Raw genomic sequence first — 18,259 nt, 5'->3', positions numbered from 1 at the left:
GGCTGGAGCAGAGCTCCTTCCCCTCTGGGGCCCTCATGCTCATCCCTTCCTACAGAGGACCATCGGCCAGATCCTTGCCTCCACTGAGGCCTTCACCCGGTTTGAAACCATCCTGGAGGTGAGTCTGGGCGAAAGGTCCTAGCACATCTGATCTTTTGGGCCAGGACCCCTCATTACCCAGAATCTGCCCCACAGTGATCTGGGCTTCTGGAGTAGGACGGGCCTTTGCCCACACCCCCATCCTAGAACCTGCCCATCAGAATCCTGAGGCTCTGTGGTAGCATGAACCTATTGCCAATGTCACCCACTTACTTTTGGTGGGTGTTCCCTGCAGACCAAGGGCAGCAGGGCCCAGGCAGGACTTAGAGGTAAGAGTTGGCCACGGAACCCCCTGAGCCTCCTTCTCACCGCCACAGAACTGTGGGCTGCCCTCCTTCCTGGATGGCCCTGGGCCCTTCACAGTCTTTGCCCCCAGCAATGAGGCAGTGGATGGCTTGCGGGACGGCCGCCTGGTCTACCTCTTCACAGCGGTAAGCTTGTCAGGGAGAAGGGGCCAGGGATACAGGCTCAGAGCCTCTAGCAGCCAATCCCTCTCTCTCCTGCCAGGGTCTCTCCAAACTGCAGGAGCTGGTGAGGTACCATGTCTATAGCCACGGCCAGGTGAGAGGTCCTCTGGGAGGGTGGCTGGCTTACACCTGCCAATGGGCTGTCAGAGGGTTTGTCTGCAGATTCCAGTCTTCTGGGGGGCCCCTTCTCCTCTCCCCACCCATCTGGACTCTACAGGACAGAGGAGAGCCTGGGGACCAAGGTGGTAGCTGCGAGTCACCTGGGCAGGACTGGGTGTGGCCCCAAGGTTGGCTAGTGCCCGGCCTAAGGCCACTCTCTCCTCCACCCCAGCTGACTGTTGAGAAGCTCATCTCCAAGGGCCGGGTCCTCACCATGGCAAACCAGGTCCTGGCTGTGAATATCTCGGAGGAGGTGAGCTCCATGAGCACCAGGGATGGACTGGTGGAGGGGCTGGTGATGACCAGCCAGGTGTCAAGCCTCTTTCAGACCTGGCTTCGTGCTCCGAGCCCTGCAGTGGGCATGCCCTGGTGGGGGGTCATATGGGAACAGGCACAGATCAAATCCCTCTCCTGGGGCCCAACAAGCTGGGAGGGCTCCAAAGAGGAGGAGGGTGAGCACATGGGCAGGGGGAGGGGGCTCCATGTGGCAGAAACCACGTGGGTCAGGGTGCAGAGGCTGGAGCGGTTCTGCCAGAGCAAGAGATGTTGCCAGGGAGCGGGTGAAGAGGTGGCTGGCAGGCTGGGCCTCTGACAGTGTGCTGAGTGCAGGGGCGGGGACTGGGCCAAGGATGCATGCTGGGCTCCGCCACAGGGGCGCATCCTGCTGGGACCTGAGGGGGTCCCCCTACGGAGAGTGGATGTGCTGGCTGCCAACGGCGTCATCCACATGCTGGAGGGCATCCTGCTGCCCCCGACCATCCTGCCCATCCTGCCCAAGCTCTGCAACGAAGAGCAGCACAAGGTCGTGGCGGTAAGCGCACGGGACCCCAGCGCTGCTTGTGTTGGGGTCATCTTCCCAGGGAGAGGTGCCATTTTCTAGTTCTCCTCAAATGAGTGGGTGGCTCTAGGGCTCGGGCGCAGGCCCCAGTTTCACCTGGACGCCCCACACCCAGCCCTCAGCAGTCCTCCTGATGGTCCCTTTGCCGTCACTCACGCATCTACAGCCCTGTTCCCAGCCTCCCTGCCCAGACCTGTGATGCCCTCACACTGAGCTCTCCTGCTCCAGGGCCTTTGCCCTTGCTCTTCCCTCTGCCTGGAACACCATCCTCTGGCCCTCCTGTGGTGACTCTTCTCATACCTCAGGCCTTGGCTGAGTGCCTCTTTCTTAGGGTTTGCTAAATAAATAAACCATGACTAACCCTTCTCCCTTCCTCCCCCTACCCTGCCCAGGGCTCCTGTGTGGACTGCCAAGCCCTGAACACCAGCATGTGCCCCCCCAACAGCGTGAAGCTGGTGAGCATCCCTTGACCCAGCTCTCAGGGCTGACTCCTGACTGCCCCGCGAGGTTTCTGCCCTGGGTCAGGGTGGGGAAGTGGGGCTGGGAGGCTCAGCTGGACCTGGAGGCTCAGCCCCACTGACAGGGGAGGTGCCGGGCCCAGGGGGCCAAGGACCCTTGACCAGGGCTGCCTGGTGAAGGGGGCCGGCCCAAGACCCCTGCCTGCTGACCAGCCTGGTACGGCCCACCCAGGACATCTCCCCTGAGGAGTGTGTCTACATCCATGACCCTACTGGGCTGAACGTCCTGAAGAAGGGCTGCGCCCACTACTGCAACCAGACCATCCTGGTGAGCCTGGGCACGGGGCACTTGCTTCTCCTCTGGAGCCCCCAGACTGGGGCTGGGTGGGGTGCCATCCTCAGCTGTGCTGCATCCTAATGGTGGAAAAGGTGTCACAGAGGGGCCTCGCCCACCCCCTTGCTCTAGATATGGCACCAGGAAACAGAAGCAACCTGGGCCAGTGGGTCGACATGGCTCCCGACGGACCCTCAGATGTGTTCTCTCTTATAGAAACCTGGCTGCTGCAAAGGGTTTTTTGGGCCTGACTGTGTGCAGTGTCCTGGGGGCTTCTCCAACCCCTGCTATGGCAAAGGCAACGTGAGTCCCCTCCTGCTCTGGAGTGAGGGGTGGGGGAGATAGGGGCTCCTTTCTGAGTTGGCCGGTGACTGGCTGTATGTCTGAGCAAAGCCTGCCTCTCTCTGGTATTGGGTTCTTCACATTGAGGCAGTGGAAGTTGGACCAAATTATATTTACTTTCATTAGAATCAATTAATTAGATTGTTACATCTATTTTCATAAGGGCTATTTGTCAATAGTTTTTTTGTGTGTGTTGTATTTTTGCCATTTTGTAATATCACAGTTGCTTTAGCACCTGGCTATGGAGGAACACAGGAGTTATGTGTTTCTAGGTTAAGCAGAAGTCACCCATGAAGCTTCCAGGGCCAGGTGCCTTTTAGGGGCTAGTTCTTTGGCAGCATCAGTGATTTGGAAGGTCTCTTCCAGCAGGAGGTCTTCTAGGGGGAGCAGGAGCTCACAGCCTGTGGAGAGAAGGGGTGTTAGGGAAGAGAATGTGGATAATCCCCTCCCCGTGACTGCTCTTGCCTCCTGCCCACCCCCAGTGCAGTGATGGGGTCCAGGGCAGCGGGGCCTGCCTCTGCTTCCCAGACTACAAGGGCATCGCCTGCCACATCTGCTCCAACCCAAACAAGCATGGAGACCAGTGCCGGGAAGGTGGGTGATCCTGGCCTAGGCCACCTGCCAGGGAGAAAAAGGGTCTCTTGGAAGTGGGGCTGGGGACTCCCAAGAAGGGAAATAGAACCTCAGGAAGAAGGGTTCAGTCCAGAGATTATGGAGAAGGTTTTGGAAACACAAGAGTAGATGTCTCTTTTATCCATGCTGGGAAGAGAGCCACAGTTTAACCTAAAGCATGCAGGATTTAGGTCAGACATACAGAAGAACTTTCCAATGGTGGTGTTGGGAGCAGGGCAGCTAGAATAGGGTGACTGAAAGCAATGAATGCCCCCCTCTCATTTCTTCCTCCCTCCCGAATCTGGGATGACCTGATTTTGACCCTGCAGTCAAATCTATTCTGGCTGCCCCATTCCCAGCATTGCCCAACTGCATCCTGGCTCCCAGCCAGCCCTGCCTCAGCCTCAGTTTCCCTGCTCCATCTCCTCCCTGCAGACTGCGGCTGTGTCCACGGTCTATGTGACAACCGTCCAGGCAGTGGGGGGGTGTGCCAGCGTGGCACATGTGCCCCAGGCTTCAGTGGCCGCTTCTGCAACGAGTCCACAGGGAACTGTGGGCCCACAGAACAGGCCCAGCAGTGCCACCTGCATGCCCGCTGCGTTAACCAGGGGGATGTTGCCAGGTGAGGACGTGCGCTTCCTCTCTGCTGCGTCTGTGACTGCACTTGTCAGTTGGCTCACAGCTTCCAGAGGCTTACTGGAGGCTCCTCATTCACCACCCCCCACCCCCAGGTGTCTCTGTCTCGATGGCTTTGAGGGTGACGGCTTCTCCTGCACACCCAGCAACCCCTGCTCTCGCCCAGACCGTGGCGGATGCTCGGAGAATGTGAGTCTGGCCCCTTCCTTGAAGTCCTGACCCACGGGCTCGAGGTGGGACTCCCTTGCCCTCAGCCTGCCGCCCTGCAGCCCTGAGTCATTTATCTGTGGCTCTCACAGGCTGAGTGTGTCCCTGGGGCCCCAGGCACCCACCACTGCACGTGCCACAAGGGCTGGAGTGGGGACGGTCGTGTCTGCGTGGCCATCGATGAGTGTGAGCTGGATGTACGAGGCGGCTGCCACGCTGACGCCCTCTGCAGCTATGTGGGACCCGGGCAGGTGAGGCTCGACCGGCCTTGAGAGAGCAGGGTGGGGGTCTCCATCCTGGGGGGGACTCTTCCCCATAGCCCATCTGACTCTAGCAATGTCTAAGAACTCAAGCTCAGGGTCTCAAACCTCAAGACACAAATGAGAATCCAATTCTGAAATGTTGAGTCGTACAATCTGGAAGCAGTGGACGGGTGCTGGAAGCAATGCGAAGGTTGCAGTAGTTTTAAAGGAAGGCGTGTTCGAGTGCCATTGTTTTCCAAGTCAGAAGACTGTGACTCCTGTGTCTCAGGGATGAGGACTCCCATAACCGAGAATCAATGAGTTCTCTGCTCTTACGGGCCACTGGGGCCATTGCCTTCTGACAATTAGCTCATTCACCCACTCACTGGTTTCCCACATGTCACCAGGCACTTGTTACATGCTAGTTGCTGTTCTAGATTTAGGAATTCAGTATTGAGCAAAGCAAGAAGAGACACCTGCCCAAGGAGAGTGACATCCCCAAATTTTTAGACTCATGGAAATCCAGCTCTTGGAATTTTGGAGTCTTAGACTCCAGTCACAGGATCTTAGAACCTGGAACCTTCCACGTGAAGCACGTCAGGCCTGGTGAGCCCGAGGACTGGCTGGCATTAAAGAATCTAATATGCAAGTTGGGAGGCCAGGCCTGGCTGCTTCAGGGTCAGCCTCTGTGCGGCCCAGGCTTATGCAGGGATCCATGGGGCTCCCTGTCCTCCTGCCTCATGATGGCCTGGACCACAAGCCGTGGGACCTCAGCAGTGACGCTCAGATGGGCCTGAGAGCTGGAGCTGCGAACTCCATCAGGAGCTTTAAAGTTCAGAACTGAGGGTGGAATAAGCAGTTGTAGATGCCCCCATCGTGCAAAGAAGGGCAACTGAGATCCGGGGAGTCTCACTAGTCACTCACCTGAGGTGTGGACAAGCCCAAGGACACTGGCATTTAGCGGGAAGGATCTGAGCACCCAAGCAGAGTGGCGGGGTTGGAGGGGGGATCCAAGCGGCCATCCCTGGGGCTGGTCTTGGCAAAACCTGCCCACTCATCACACACTGCAGACCTCAACAGCCTGGCTGGGCCCAGGCCTGAGAGCAAAGAGGCCCCGAGGCTCCTGGATGCCCCCTTGCCAATGCCATCACTTCCTCAGGCTCTTCCTGAGAGCCAGTCACTCCTCAGGGCCTCAATCTCTGCATCTGGAACATGGACCTCCAAGGGTGGGCCTGGGAAAAGCTCCTCTGGTGTCTGAGCAGACCACCCCAGGGGAGAGTGCCCATCGGGAGCTGAGCTGTGGAGGAGGAAAGGGTTTCATGCTTCTGGTGAGATGAGGCTCTCTGCTCCCCAACCTCTCCAGAGCCAGTGCACCTGCAAGCTGGGATTCGCGGGGGACGGCTACGTGTGCAGTCCCATTGACCCCTGCCGGGCAGGCAACGGTGGCTGCCATGATCTGGTGAGGGGGTGAGAGGGCTCCAGGCCCAGGGGAGGCTTCAGGGGTAGGCCTTGGCTGCAGCAGTGTCCCTGTCTCTGGTCAGGATTGGGATCTTTCTCAACCTCAAATCCAAACCCTGTCACCTGCTTGCCCACGGGACAGAGCTTTCACTCTCCTTATAAAGACCCCAGCCCCTGCCCTCACCACCCTTGTCCCATGCTCCCAGCGCCACAACTTCGGCCTGGCTAGCTCCTCCTGCTCTCAGCCCAGGCCTCGCCTGGAGGTCCGGGGCCTCCCGGATGCTCCCGCAGCCCTGGACTTCCCTGACCCATCTGCCAGGATGGGTTGGGGTAGCTCACGTCACATGCTCACTGGTCTTGGAGAGTAGGGCTGGGCACACCAAAGGAGCAGCTTGAATACAGACTGGATGGAGGGAGAGACAGATGGTAGGGATGGGTAGCTGGACAAGAGGACAGCAGGAGGATGGGCCAGAGTGAATGGAGAGATGGAGGATGGGTGCTGTCCAGCTTGCCCTGTGGGTGCTGAATGGAGGCCATGTCTCTCTGCCCCGCAACCCCAGGCCACCTGCCGGGCAGTGGGAGGAGGTCAGCGGGTCTGCACATGCCCCCCTGGCTATGGGGGTGATGGCTTCAGCTGCTACGGAGACATCTTCCAAGTGAGTGGTTTCCTGTGCTCGGGGAGGAGTCCTCTTGTGTAATCCGGGGGTGGGGCCGCACTCAGGGTCATGGAGGGAGGGGGCTCAAGTCTGTCGCTAGATTGGTGACTTCACCTTTTTCCCTCCCCTCAGGAGCTGGAGGCAAATGCCCACTTCTCCATCTTCTACCAGTGGATCAAGGTAGGATCAGGTGGAATGCTGGGCTTGGGGACTCAGATCCAGGAGGCCACATAACAGCTCTAAGAGCTGGAGGTGGGGGGCAGGCCTGGAGGCTGGGGGAAGTGATCTCAAGGTGGCGGCTGCCTTCATCACTCCTCCTGTCCCCCCGCACACCATGTGCACAGGGGGCCGGCATCACTCTTCCTGCTGACAGCCGAGTCACAGCCCTGGTGCCCTCGGAGTCTGCCATCCGTAGGCTGAGCCCTGAGGACCAGGCCTTCTGGCTGCAGCCGAGGATGCTACCGCAAGTGGTCAGGTGGGCTGCCACGGCTGGGCTCTGGGAGGGGGCTTTTGTGTGAGACCCAGCCCCTCCCCAGAGGTCCTCAACCTGGCATGTGTCCACCCTTTGGGGTGGAGCCCAGTTCCAGGGGTCTCTGTAGGTTACACTAATCCAGTTCCATGGCCCCCCTAAACTGTGCCCTCTCAGGGCCCATTTTCTCCAGGGCGCCCTGTCTGAGGAGGAGCTGGCCCGGCTGGACGGGCAGAGTGTAGCCACCCTGAGCCCCACCGCACGCTGGGAGATTCACAACATCAGTGGGGTACGTGGTGAACTTTGGGCAGAAGAGGGGACCATACAGGGAAGGGGGGGCTCGAGTGGCTACAGGCTTCCCAGCCCAGGGTCCCTGGCGATCTGATTGGGTCCCCTTGCCCAACCCAGGGCTGAGCTCAGAGGATGTGCTCAGAACACATTTGCTGCTGGGCGGTGTCTTTAGGCCAGAGTGACTGCCCTGCCAGGGCTTGTCTGTCCATCTTTGTCTCCATGTGCACACCTGGCCCCCTCATGCGTGGGCCCCAGTGAGGTTCTGTGTGCCCATCTGGTAGGTCCTGAGTCTGAGGGTGTCCAGGCCAGGTTGGGTGCCTTGTGCCCAGCAACCTCTCTGTTGGTGCTACACGCACTCTTAAGTGTCTACCTGTGTCTCCCTGAGCTCTGCCTGGTGCCTTCCAGAGGGTCTGGGTGCAGAATGCCAGCGTGGACGTGGCTGACCTCCTTGCCACCAATGGTGTCATACATGTCCTCAGTCAGGTATGGCTGGAGGGGTGTGTGTGCAGGGAACCTTCTAGGCAGGCCAAGAGGCAAGGATGTACTGACCAGCCCCCATGCTCTGTGCCAGGTCTTACTGCCTCCGAGAGGGGATGTCCTGGGGGGGCAGGGATTGCTGCAGCAGCTGGACTCAGTGCCTGCCTTCCACCTCTTCCGGGAGCTGCTGCAGGTAAGGGCAGGAGGAGGGGGGAGTCCTGGACGGGGGTGCCCTTCCCCGGGTGCAGGCGGAGCTGCTGGCTCCCAGGGTCAGGACTGAGGGCAAGAAGGCCCACCCCTGACGCCTGCCCCCGCCCCTAGCGCCACAGGCTGGTACCCCAGATTGAGGCTGCCACCGCCTACACCATCTTCGTGCCAACCAACCACTCTCTGGAGGCCCAGGCCAACAGCAGCGGCCTGGTGAGATCACCGGGACAGGGGGCCACTGAGGGGGGTGGGTGAGCCTCCCATCCCACGACAAGGACACAGCGGGCGGGACGCACCGTCCCGGGCGCTCGGGAGTCCTGGAGCCCCTGAGCCTCTCCTTCCCCCTCCAGGACTTGGACGTAGTGCGACACCATGTGATCCTGGGGGAGGCGCTTTCCACAGAGGCCCTGCGCAGGGGGGGACACCGCAACTCCCTCCTGGGCCCTGTGCACTGGCTTGTCTTCTACAACCATAGTGGCCAGGTTGGTGGTGGGGTGGGGGAGCACAGGAGCCCCTGCCCTGGGCACCCTGCTCTTGAACACCCCTCTTCTTTGGAGTTCCCCCACCTGGGCACCTCAGCCTCTGGTCCGGAGACTTCCCATCCTGGGAGACCCCCAGTCCACAGAGATACCCCAGCCCTGGAGCGCCTCCCTGGCCTGCAGCCCCTGAGGGGAGGGTGGGGGTGGGGTGGGGGGTGTTCAGCCTCCTGCCCTAACCCCCAGCCTGAGGTGAACCACGTGCCGCTGGAAGGCCCTGTGCTGGAGGCCCCTGGCCGCTCACTGTTTGGCCTGTCCGGGGTCCTGACAGTGGGCTCAAGCCGCTGCCTGCACAGCCACGCAGAGGCCCTGCGGGTAAGAGGCTGGGGCCTGGGGAGCGCAGAGGGGCGGTCAAGAGCCGCAGGCACTAGCTGGCCTGGCCGGCGGGAGGGGCACTTGGTCAGGGGTGAGAGAGCTGTTAGCCCGCCCCAGAGGAGGGAAGGTGGGTTTGGAGCCCCCGCCTCGGGACAGCCTGACACTCTGCCCTCCTTCCCTTCAGGAGAAATGTGTAAATTGCACCCGGAAATTCCGCTGCACTCAAGGCTACCAGCTGGAGGTGAGGCAGGGCCCAGCACGTTCCATCCCTGCTTCACCTGCTCGCACTGTGCCCAAGGTGTCTGAGCTCCCCGGGCCCAGCTCTGCTCACCCAGGCATGGGAACCTGGAGCAGCGTGGGCTGCTTGGCTCTCCTGCCAGAGGTCAGGAGGCCTGGGTCCAGGTCTGCCCGGAGGAGGCCTCACTCAGACTGGTGACCTGAGGCCAGTGACCCTCGGGCTGCCAGTCCTGCCTACCTTCTCCTCCTCAGGTCTATCTGTCGTGGTCCTTCCTTGACCCTTTTGCTATTCTGCTTACCTGTCTCACCCACTGACACCTGTAATCTGTCCGTCTGTCTCCCCATTCACTGCCTTGCCCCTACCTAAGCCACTGGCTGAGTCCTCCTGCCTGTCCCCGTTTCCAGGACACCCCCAAGAAGAGCTGTGTCTACCGGTCTGGCTACTCCTTCTCCCGGGGCTGTTCTTACACGTGTGCCAAGAAGATCCAGGTTTGCCCTGAAGCAACCCCCAGCCCCAAGCCTTTGACCAGAGAGGAGGAGGTGGGAGCGGGGCTCCAGGGCAGGAGCCGGGATTAGGCTTCAAAGGCAGAGGCAGGGCTAGGACTATGACGAAGCCAGGGAAGCAAAGGCCTGGAAGAAGGGGAAGGGAGAGAGGTCTGAGGTCAGAGGGGCCAGTGTTTGTCCCTGTGGCCGTGCCTCCAGGGAGTGGGGATGGGGAGAGAGAGAAAGGGGCTCAGCCTGGAACTGACACCAACAGCCAAGCCCTGGGGGCAGCAACGGGGCGAGCTCTGCCCCTCTCCGTGGAGTCCGGTATGGCCTTTCCCTCCTTCAGTCCGTTTCCTCACCCCTGCCGTGGAGAGGCTTGTAGAAGGCAGTCTCCATTTCTCTGGATCTGACTTGCTTTGTTCTGTGGCTCTGTGGCCCCAAGATGCCCTTCCCCCGACCCCCACCGTTTCCCTGCCCCCTGACGTCTGTCCTGGCCTGTGCCGGGCCTCTCCTTGTGCCCCCTCCCGCAGGTGCCTGACTGCTGCCCTGGCTTCTTCGGCACACTGTGTGAGCCGTGCCCGGGGGGTCTGGGTGGTGTGTGCTCGGGCCACGGGCAGTGTCAGGACAGGCTCCTGGGCAGTGGGGAGTGCCGCTGCCACGAGGGCTTCCACGGAACGGCCTGTGAGATGTGTGAGCTGGGCCGCTACGGGCCCAACTGCACTGGAGGTGAGGCCCCGGGGGCGGGCAGGAATGGTGGGAAAGCTGGCTGAGGACAGCGGTCATGGAGACACCGCAGCAGGGACAGGATAGGCACTGGGTAACTTCTGTCCTACCTCGTTCCGCTCCCAGTGTGTGACTGTGCCCACGGGCTGTGCCAGGAGGGGCTCCGAGGGGACGGAAGCTGTGTCTGTAACGTGGGTTGGCAGGGCCTCCGCTGTGACCAGAGTGAGGAGTGGCCCCAAGGGGGAGAGGCGGGTGACTCCTGGGGAGGCGGTTCCTGGGTCAGCATGATCAGAACCATCCTCCTACCCCCCAGAAATCACTGGCCCTCAATGCCCGCAGAAGTGTGACCCCAATGCCAAGTGAGTGAGCTCAGCCTGGGGCAGGTGGGCAAGTGGAGGGGGGGCTAGGGTCAGGGCAGGGGCTGGGCAGGCATAGACTAAGCTGTTGCCGTCCCTCCCAGCTGCGTCCAGGACTCGGCTGCAGCCCCTGCCTGCGTCTGTGCCGCGGGGTACTCGGGCGACGGCATCTACTGTGCAGGTCCAGGCACACCAATGCCCCAAGACCCCTGAAATTTGGGGGTGGATTTCCCCACAGAGCCCTTTCCATGCCCTTTAGGTCCAGTCTCTGTCCCTGTCACCTCTTGGGTCTGACCCCTCCCTCTGACCTTTTCCCTTCTCTCATGCCCTCCTCCCCTGTCCCCACTCTGTCCCATGCCCACTGCTCACAACTCTCTGGGATCATCTACTCCTAGTGGTGGACCCTTGTGCCCATGACCACGGGGGCTGCTCCCCCCACGCCAACTGCACCAATGTGGCACCTGGTCAGCGGACATGCACCTGCCTGGATGGCTACACGGGTGATGGGGAGCTGTGCCAGGGTGAGGCTGGGGTCCGCCACCAGGGGTCTGGCTTCAGTGGCATGAGTGAGACTAGGAAGGGCCGAGGGGCACACAGGGCTGTGAGCCTGAGGGTGCTGAGAGAGTAGGGGATGAGCACCTCAACAGACAGATGAATGGAGGGGCCGCCTGGGGCCAGCCCTCATCCCAGTGTCTTTTCCCCCAGAAGTTAACAGCTGTCTCATCCACCACGGGGGCTGCCACATGCACGCCGAATGTATCCCCACAGGCCCCCAGCAGGTCAGCACAACAGAGCTGGACACTGGGGCTGTGCCATTCCCTCATAGGGTGTGGCCCTCCTCAGACCAGGCCCAGGGAGGGGTGCTCCTTCCGTCCAGGGCGCTGGCCCACTCTTGGGTACCAGCAGCCCCACTGATTAGGATTTGGGACAGGTCTCCTGCAGCTGCCGCGAGGGTTACAGTGGGGACGGCATCCGGACTTGTGTGCTCCTGGACCCCTGCTCCCAGGTCAGGCCCCCAAGTCACACCCAGTTCCACAGGGGGAGGGGACTGGGGCGGGAACCAGCCTTCCTCACCCCCAGCAGGGTCCTGAGTGCTTCTGAAGGGTGAGCCACCTGTGCCACAAGGTCAAGTCTGACTGATTAGTAGGAAACAGGGCTTTGGGTGTTGGCCAGGGAACTTCATGGCCCCTTCCCCAGAGCTGGTTGGGGCAGCAGTCCTGGGAGTCACTGATGCCTCTCTTTCCTGTCCCTGCCTCAGAACAATGGAGGCTGCAGCCCCTATGCTGTGTGCAAAAGCACAGGGGATGGCCAGAGGATGTGTACCTGCGATGCAGTCCACACTGTGGGTGATGGCTTCACCTGCCGTGCCCGAGTCGGCCTGGTAATGATGCCCAAGTAGGACCCCTGACCGAGCTTTGGCAATGCCCCCCATGGGCCTGACCCATGATATTGGTTAAGACCCCAGATTTGATCCTGATCCTGGCCCTGACCAGGACTTGAGCCTGACCTCTGACTCCACCTAGGCCTGACCCAGTTATGATCCATGAAACCAATCCTGATCCTAGCACAGACCACCCTGGCTTTCCTTTCCTCATCTCTACCTTGGCCAGACCTTGGGCTCTAGGTGCTGGGACAGGCACCAGCCCTGAATGGAGGCCAACCACAATCTGAGCTGATCCTTGTTTCCCCTGATCCAGGAGCTCCTTCGGGACAAGCATGCCTCATTCTTCAGCCTCCATCTCCTGGTGAGTAACCAGCTGGCCTGCACATCCTTGGTCCAGCCTGGGCCTCTCTGACCTGCAAGTCCCACCTGTCTCTGGGCCATGATATTCTCATTTGGTCAGAGGGCTGGCTGGTTTGGTTTCTGAGTCTATGTCTCTCCCAGAAAATCAGTGGAAACCTCGAGTTGGTCCCAGGTCGCCCTTCTTCCACCCAAGCTGTTTCCCTCTCCCCCCAGGAATACAAGGAGCTCAAGGGGAATGGGCCTTTCACAATCTTTGTGCCGCATGCAGATCTAATGACCAACCTGTCGCAGGTAACTCAGCCCCTGGAGCAAGGCTGGGGATTCTGGATGGGCATTCTGGGGGGTGGGCACTGCCTGGGCAGAGGCGGAAGTCAGGGCACCCTTGTGCCCTCATGACTCCCACTCCAGGATGAGCTGGCCCGGATTCGTGCCAATCGCCAGCTTGTGTTCCGCTATCACGTGGCTGGTTGCCGGCAGCTGCGAAGCCAGGAGCTGCTAGAGGAGGGCTATGCCACCACACTCTCCGGGCACCCGCTGCGCTTCAGTGAGAGGGAGGTGAGCCCAGGCCCTGGTCCCCGACATGGGCTGTCCACAGACCAAGGACTCAGCTGCTTTCAAGGCCCGCACCTATGCCGTGTCCCCATGCCTTTAAGACCCTCTCACCTTCCCAGGGCCAGGGCGGCTTTAATGAGAGGGAGATGAGTCTGTCCCCGGACCCCACCCACTACCTGGGGCCAGTCCTGGGCTCAGGACTTCTGAGCTTGGCCCTGTGTCTGCACCGCTCCCACCAGCCAAGTCCGGTGGCTGTTTCCCTGGGTGGCTGTTTCCCTGGGCTGGAGGCAAGACCCACCCTCTGCCTTGACCCCACCCACTTCCTGCCCCAAGACTCACCCAACCCAGGCTCTACTCCCACCTCAGGCCCCACCCACAGCTCCCTGAGCACCCCACTAGTTGGCTTTATTCAATCCCGGCCCCACCCCCAGGGCAGCATATACATCAATGACTTCGCACGCATGGTGAGCAGCGATCATGAGGCTGTGAACGGTGTCTTGCATTTCATCGACCGTGTCCTGCTGCCACCTGAAGCGCTGCACTGGGAGCCTGACGCTGCCCCGATTCCGCGGGTATGACCTGGGTGTGGGCCGGGAGCTGGAAGACAGGCGGCTAGGGGCCTGGGATCCTCCCTCCCCTCCTGACCTCACTGTTCACTGAGCGCCTGTCCCCAGAGAAACTTCACCGCCGCTGCGGAGAGCTTCGGTTACAAGATCTTCAGTGGCCTTGTGACGGTACTGCTCCTGTGTGTGAGCCTTTCAGTGTGTGCATATGTGCACGTGTAAGTGTGTATATGCGGGCGACTGTCAACGTGTGTGCTCACCTTTCTGTGCACAGGCCATATTTGTGGGCACGAGCGTCCCAGTGAGCACAAGGGTGTGCTTATTTGTGCCCACATACCTGACAACTTGCATGTATGTCCATGTCTGTTGGCCTGGGATGGCTACAGAGGAATGTGGCTGGTGGGAAGGTCACCTGGGTCCCTGGAGCCCCCTCCATCTGCCCACCATCCTCTGACGGGATTGACTGTCACACCTCTATCCTACCAGATGGCTGGCCTGCTGCCCCTGCTTCGAGATTCATTCCATAGGCCCTTCACAATGCTGTGGCCCACAGACTCCGCCCTGCAAGCTTTGCCTCCCGATCGCCAGGTCTGGCTATACCATAAAGACCACCGTGACAAGCTGGCAGCCATTCTGCGGGGCCACGTGATCCGCAACGTCGAGGTGGGTGCACTCCCAGACCTTGGTCCCCACTGCCTGCCACTGAGCCTGCCCTCCCAGCTCCAACTGTGGCTCCATCTGCTCAGGCCTTGGCATCTGACCTGCCCAACCTGGGCCCACTGCGCACCATGCATGGGACCCTCATCTCCTTCTCCTGCAGCCATGCCCGGCCGGTGAGTCTGGGGAGAAAGCTTGCACGAGGGAAGCAGGAGGCAGGGGCCCTGGCGCTGGGGGGTGGGCTGCAGTACACCTGTGACCCCCCCCCCCCATGTACTCCACATCCTCCGCCTGCAGGGTGAGCTCACGGTGGGAGAGGAGGACGCCCGGATTGTGCAGCGACACCTGCCCTTTGAGGGGGGCCTGGCCTACGGCATTGACCAGCTGCTGGAGCCACCTGGCCTTGGTGCCCGGTGTGACCGCTTTGAGACTCGGCCTCTGTGGCTGGTGAGGGAGGCCACAGGCCAGAGGTGGATAGGCAGGGGCCTAAGCCCACCTGTCCTGTCCACTCACTTGAGCTTGCTGTGTTGGCCTCCCTTCCTTGCAGAAGGTTTGCAGCATTTGTGGGCTGGAACCACCCTGTCCTGAGGGCTCACAGGAGCAGGTAAGGGGCTGGGAGCCAGGTGGGGGTGGGGGCAGGGCCCAGGGCCTACCAAGCTCAGGTTTGCAGCCTGATTCCTCTTGGCCCAGGGCAGCCCTGAAGCCTGCTGGCGCTACTTCTCAAAGTTCTGGACGTCTCCTCCGCTGCACTCCTTGGCACTGCGCAGTGTTTGGGCCCGGCCCAGCCACTGGGGTCAGCCCCAAGGCCTGGGCAGGGGCTGCTACCGCAACTGTGTCACCACCACCTGGAAGCCCAGCTGCTGCCCTGGTCACTATGGCAGTGAGTGCCGAGGTGAGTGTCCTGAGGCTGCGGATGCTGCTGGCTGGCTCCTCCAGCTCCCAAGGTGGCCAAGGGCATGGTTCTGGCCACTGTGCCTCAGAAAGGGTGTCAGGGTGGTCAGGGGCTGGGGGCGGGGAGTGGAACTTACCAGGTGAGAATGCTCTAAGAGCTGGGGTGGGTGTGTAGATGGTACAGGACCTGGTGGGGTGTGCTGGGGTCCGGGTGTTCTCCAGGGCGTGGGGACTTGGGTGGATTGCTGCTTCTGCAAGAGCCTCTGCTGCCGCTGGGGGGCAGATGGACCGTGTGGCTGGGCTGGGGATGCATGTGTGCGGTTCCTGATGAGAGTCCCTGGCCCCACCTCTCTTCTCCCACCCTAACCCCTAGCTTGCCCTGGGGGTGCCAGCAGCCCCTGTAATGGCCATGGCACGTGCATGGACGGCATGAGCGGCAGCGGGTACTGTAGGTGCCGTTCGAGGTTTGCCGGGATGGCATGTGAACTCTGTGCCCCGGGTGCCTTTGGGCCCCTTTGCCAAGGTAGGCTATCCTGCCCGACCCTGCCCTATCCTGCTCCCTAATCCCCATGGCCCATGTGCCGACACCATCCTGCCTGTCCCTCTCCCCAGCCTGCAACTGTACCTCCCATGGCCACTGCGATGAGGGCTTGGGGGGCTCCGGCTCCTGCTTCTGTGATGAGGGCTGGACTGGGCCACACTGTGAGGTGCAGCTGGGTGAGTGGGCCCTGTGCTTGTGCCCACCCTGCACACTTGTATACACTTGCACACACCAGTGCATGCCCCAACTGCACACTGAGGTGGAAGGGGGTCTAGGAGGGCAGCCACTAACCTGGATGTGTGGGGTGGGCCCCGGGGGACAGAGCTGCAGCCTGTGTGCGCTCCACCCTGCGCATCCCAGGCCGTGTGCCGCGCTGGCCACAGCTGTGAGTGCAGCCTGGGCTACGAAGGGGATGGCCGCACGTGCACAGGTGAGCGGGAATGTGAGGTGGGAGGCCCCACTCCCCTCCCCTCCTGTCGCCTGGTCCAACCACCCTCTCGCTGCTTCCAGTGGTAGACCTGTGCCAGGATGGGCGTGGCGGCTGCAGCGAGCATGCCAACTGCAGCCAGGTAGGCACAGTGGTCACCTGCACCTGCCTGCCCGACTATGAGGGTGACGGCTGGAGCTGCCGGGCCCGCAACCCCTGTGAGGATGGCCACCGCGGGGGCTGCAGCGAGCACGCCGACTGCCTGAGCACTGGACCGGTGAGCAGGCGGGCAGCCAAGCAGCTGGGCGGGGGTCCCCCAATGAGTGGCTGTCCCAGTCCCTGAAGGGCGCCCACCTGCTCTGCTGTCCAGAACACACGGCGCTGTGCGTGCCACGCCGGCTACGTGGGTGATGGACTGCAGTGTCTGGAGGAGCCTGAGCCGCCTGTGGACCGCTGCCTGGACCAGCCACCACCCTGTCACGTGGATGCTGTGTGCACTGACCTGCACTTCCAGGGTGTGCTTCCCTACCCTCTCCCAGCACCCCGGCTTTACCTCGGTGCCGGCCCTCTGACCGTGCATCCCTCCCTTCCACAGAAAAACGAGCCGGTGTCTTCCACCTCCAGGCCCCCAGTGGCCCCTACAGCCTGAGTTTCTCACAGGCCGAGGCAGCCTGTGGGGCCCAAGGAGCTGTCCTTGCTTCTCTCCCTCAGCTCTCTGCTGCCCAGCAGGTGCGTGGGGCCCAGGAGTCTGGAGCCAAGCCTGTGGGGGCCCCTTGAGTTGGGCCTTGGGTCTCAGCATCTGTTTGTGCCCCTACAGCTGGGCCTTCACCTCTGCCTTGTGGGCTGGCTGGCCAATGGCTCGGCTGCCCATCCCGTCGTTTTCCCGGCAGCAGACTGTGGCGATGGTCAGGTGGGCGTGGTCAGTCTGGGTGCCCGGGAGAACCTGTCGGAGCGCTGGGACGCCTACTGCTACCGCATGCAAGGTACAGCCACCACCACGCCCCATCCTCTGCCCTGCCTTTTCCCACTGACCCACTAACTCACTGCCTTTCCTGCAGACGTGGCCTGCCGATGCCGCGATGGCTTTGTGGGCGATGGGGCCAGCGTGTGCAATGGGAAGCTGCTTGATGTACTGGCCACCACTGCCAACTTCTCCACCTTCTATGGGGTGTGCAGGGGCCCAGGCTCAGGACCAGGGGGGTGGTACAGCCGGGATCCCTGTGGAGAGAGCCTACCCACTACCCTGTCCCCACCATCCCAGATGCTACTGGGCTACGCCAATGCCACCCCGAGGGGTCTCGACTTCCTGGACTTCCTGGACGACGAGCTCACCTACAAGACACTCTTCGTCCCTGTCAACGAAGGCTTTATGGACAACCTGGTAAGTAGCAGGGGGTGTGGGGAGAGCAGGGCCCAACTCTGCTCCCTCTAGCTGGCCCAGGCCAACAGGCCCTGCTTTTTGCCCACAGACACTGAGCGGCCCAGACCTGGAGCTACACGCCTCCAATACCACCTTCCTGAGCACCAACGCCAGCCAGGGTACCTTGCTTCCCGCCCACTCGGGCCTCAGCCTTATCATCAGTGACATGGGCCCTGACAACAGTTCTCGGGCCCCTGTGGTGAGTCTGGAGGCTGCCCCTCCCCTGCTGGCCCCAGCCCTCACTCACCCACTGGGCCTGACCCTGGTCTCCCTACAGGTCCCAGGAGCAGTTGTGGTTAGCCACGTCATCGTGTGGGACATCGTGGCCTTCAACGGCATCATCCACACTCTGGCCAGCCCCCTCTTGGCACCCCCGCAGCCTGTGAGTTGGCCAGGGGCAGGCAGAGTGGCAAGGGGTGAGGGGACCGCTCTGGCCAGGTCTCTGATGCTCTCCTCATTGGCAGCGGGCAGTGGTGGCCCCGGAGGCCCAACCTGTGGCAGCAGGCGCGGGGGCCGTGGTAGCTGCTGGAGTGCTCCTTGGCCTCGCGGCCGGAGCCCTCTACCTTCGTGCCCGAAGCAGGTCCGCAGGCTTTGGCTTCTCTGCCTTCCAGGTAGGCTGGGCTGGAGGCTGATGGGGTTGGTGGGGTCTGGGCCCACCGAGCTTGCTTGAGGCTTCTCACTACTCACCTCTCTTCCCAGGCGGAAGATGCTGCTGCTGATGACTTCTCCCCATGGCAGGAAGGGACGAGCCCAACCCTGGTCTCTGTCCCCAACCCAGTCTTTGGTAGCCATGATGCCTTTTGTGAGCCCTTTGACGTGAGTGCGGGGGCTGGGGGGTTGGGAAAGGGGACCCAGGGCC

The 18,259-nt window shown here is 61.6% G+C and overlaps 1 protein-coding gene across 12 annotated transcripts in view; it reads left to right on the top strand.

Annotated features, from left to right (window-relative positions):
• Positions 1 to 18,259, top strand: part of LOC137774236 (nischarin) — a 71,696-nt gene that overhangs the window by 53,193 nt on the left and 244 nt on the right. For 4 of the 12 annotated variants that reach the window (XM_068559457.1, XM_068559458.1, XM_068559456.1 and 1 more), the window contains 53 exons: positions 56 to 118; positions 417 to 530; positions 607 to 978; positions 1,378 to 1,536; positions 1,956 to 2,018; positions 2,254 to 2,349; positions 2,572 to 2,658; positions 3,180 to 3,291; positions 3,745 to 3,931; positions 4,041 to 4,134; positions 4,245 to 4,403; positions 5,758 to 5,853; positions 6,413 to 6,508; positions 6,641 to 6,688; positions 6,853 to 6,983; positions 7,155 to 7,266; positions 7,674 to 7,751; positions 7,840 to 7,938; positions 8,067 to 8,165; positions 8,303 to 8,434; positions 8,675 to 8,803; positions 8,988 to 9,044; positions 9,446 to 9,529; positions 10,057 to 10,252; positions 10,376 to 10,471; positions 10,563 to 10,608; positions 10,710 to 10,786; positions 11,001 to 11,126; positions 11,311 to 11,384; positions 11,537 to 11,611; positions 11,864 to 11,986; positions 12,303 to 12,350; positions 12,563 to 12,640; positions 12,758 to 12,904; positions 13,333 to 13,473; positions 13,576 to 13,635; positions 13,951 to 14,127; positions 14,211 to 14,297; positions 14,419 to 14,568; positions 14,669 to 14,725; positions 14,812 to 15,013; positions 15,386 to 15,535; positions 15,625 to 15,729; positions 15,876 to 15,983; positions 16,064 to 16,257; positions 16,351 to 16,495; positions 16,576 to 16,709; positions 16,798 to 16,963; positions 17,039 to 17,148; positions 17,242 to 17,361; positions 17,450 to 17,782; positions 17,865 to 18,011; positions 18,100 to 18,216. In XM_068559457.1, coding sequence (XP_068415558.1) covers positions 56 to 118; positions 417 to 530; positions 607 to 978; positions 1,378 to 1,536; positions 1,956 to 2,018; positions 2,254 to 2,349; positions 2,572 to 2,658; positions 3,180 to 3,291; positions 3,745 to 3,931; positions 4,041 to 4,134; positions 4,245 to 4,403; positions 5,758 to 5,853; positions 6,413 to 6,508; positions 6,641 to 6,688; positions 6,853 to 6,983; positions 7,155 to 7,266; positions 7,674 to 7,751; positions 7,840 to 7,938; positions 8,067 to 8,165; positions 8,303 to 8,434; positions 8,675 to 8,803; positions 8,988 to 9,044; positions 9,446 to 9,529; positions 10,057 to 10,252; positions 10,376 to 10,471; positions 10,563 to 10,608; positions 10,710 to 10,786; positions 11,001 to 11,126; positions 11,311 to 11,384; positions 11,537 to 11,611; positions 11,864 to 11,986; positions 12,303 to 12,350; positions 12,563 to 12,640; positions 12,758 to 12,904; positions 13,333 to 13,473; positions 13,576 to 13,635; positions 13,951 to 14,127; positions 14,211 to 14,297; positions 14,419 to 14,568; positions 14,669 to 14,725; positions 14,812 to 15,013; positions 15,386 to 15,535; positions 15,625 to 15,729; positions 15,876 to 15,983; positions 16,064 to 16,257; positions 16,351 to 16,495; positions 16,576 to 16,709; positions 16,798 to 16,963; positions 17,039 to 17,148; positions 17,242 to 17,361; positions 17,450 to 17,782; positions 17,865 to 18,011; positions 18,100 to 18,216 — 6,456 coding nt within the window. Of the gene's footprint in view, positions 1 to 55; positions 119 to 416; positions 531 to 606; positions 979 to 1,377; positions 1,537 to 1,955; positions 2,019 to 2,253; positions 2,350 to 2,571; positions 2,659 to 3,179; positions 3,292 to 3,744; positions 3,932 to 4,040; positions 4,135 to 4,244; positions 4,404 to 5,757; positions 5,854 to 6,412; positions 6,509 to 6,640; positions 6,689 to 6,852; positions 6,984 to 7,154; positions 7,267 to 7,673; positions 7,752 to 7,839; positions 7,939 to 8,066; positions 8,166 to 8,302; positions 8,435 to 8,674; positions 8,804 to 8,987; positions 9,045 to 9,445; positions 9,530 to 10,056; positions 10,253 to 10,375; positions 10,472 to 10,562; positions 10,609 to 10,709; positions 10,787 to 11,000; positions 11,127 to 11,310; positions 11,385 to 11,536; positions 11,612 to 11,863; positions 11,987 to 12,302; positions 12,351 to 12,562; positions 12,641 to 12,757; positions 12,905 to 13,332; positions 13,474 to 13,575; positions 13,636 to 13,950; positions 14,128 to 14,210; positions 14,298 to 14,418; positions 14,569 to 14,668; positions 14,726 to 14,811; positions 15,014 to 15,385; positions 15,536 to 15,624; positions 15,730 to 15,875; positions 15,984 to 16,063; positions 16,258 to 16,350; positions 16,498 to 16,575; positions 16,710 to 16,797; positions 16,964 to 17,038; positions 17,149 to 17,241; positions 17,362 to 17,449; positions 17,783 to 17,864; positions 18,012 to 18,099; positions 18,217 to 18,259 lie in introns of those variants that run through there. The other 8 variants (XM_068559462.1, XM_068559461.1, XM_068559459.1 and 5 more) reach the window with 8 other exon arrangements.

Source organism: Eschrichtius robustus, chromosome 12 (genome assembly GCF_028021215.1).
Source record: "Eschrichtius robustus isolate mEscRob2 chromosome 12, mEscRob2.pri, whole genome shotgun sequence".
Taxonomy (NCBI): Eukaryota; Metazoa; Chordata; class Mammalia; order Artiodactyla; family Eschrichtiidae; genus Eschrichtius; species Eschrichtius robustus.
The sequence above is the reverse complement of the archived record's forward strand: the minus strand, read 5'-3'. Positions and strand labels throughout refer to the sequence as shown.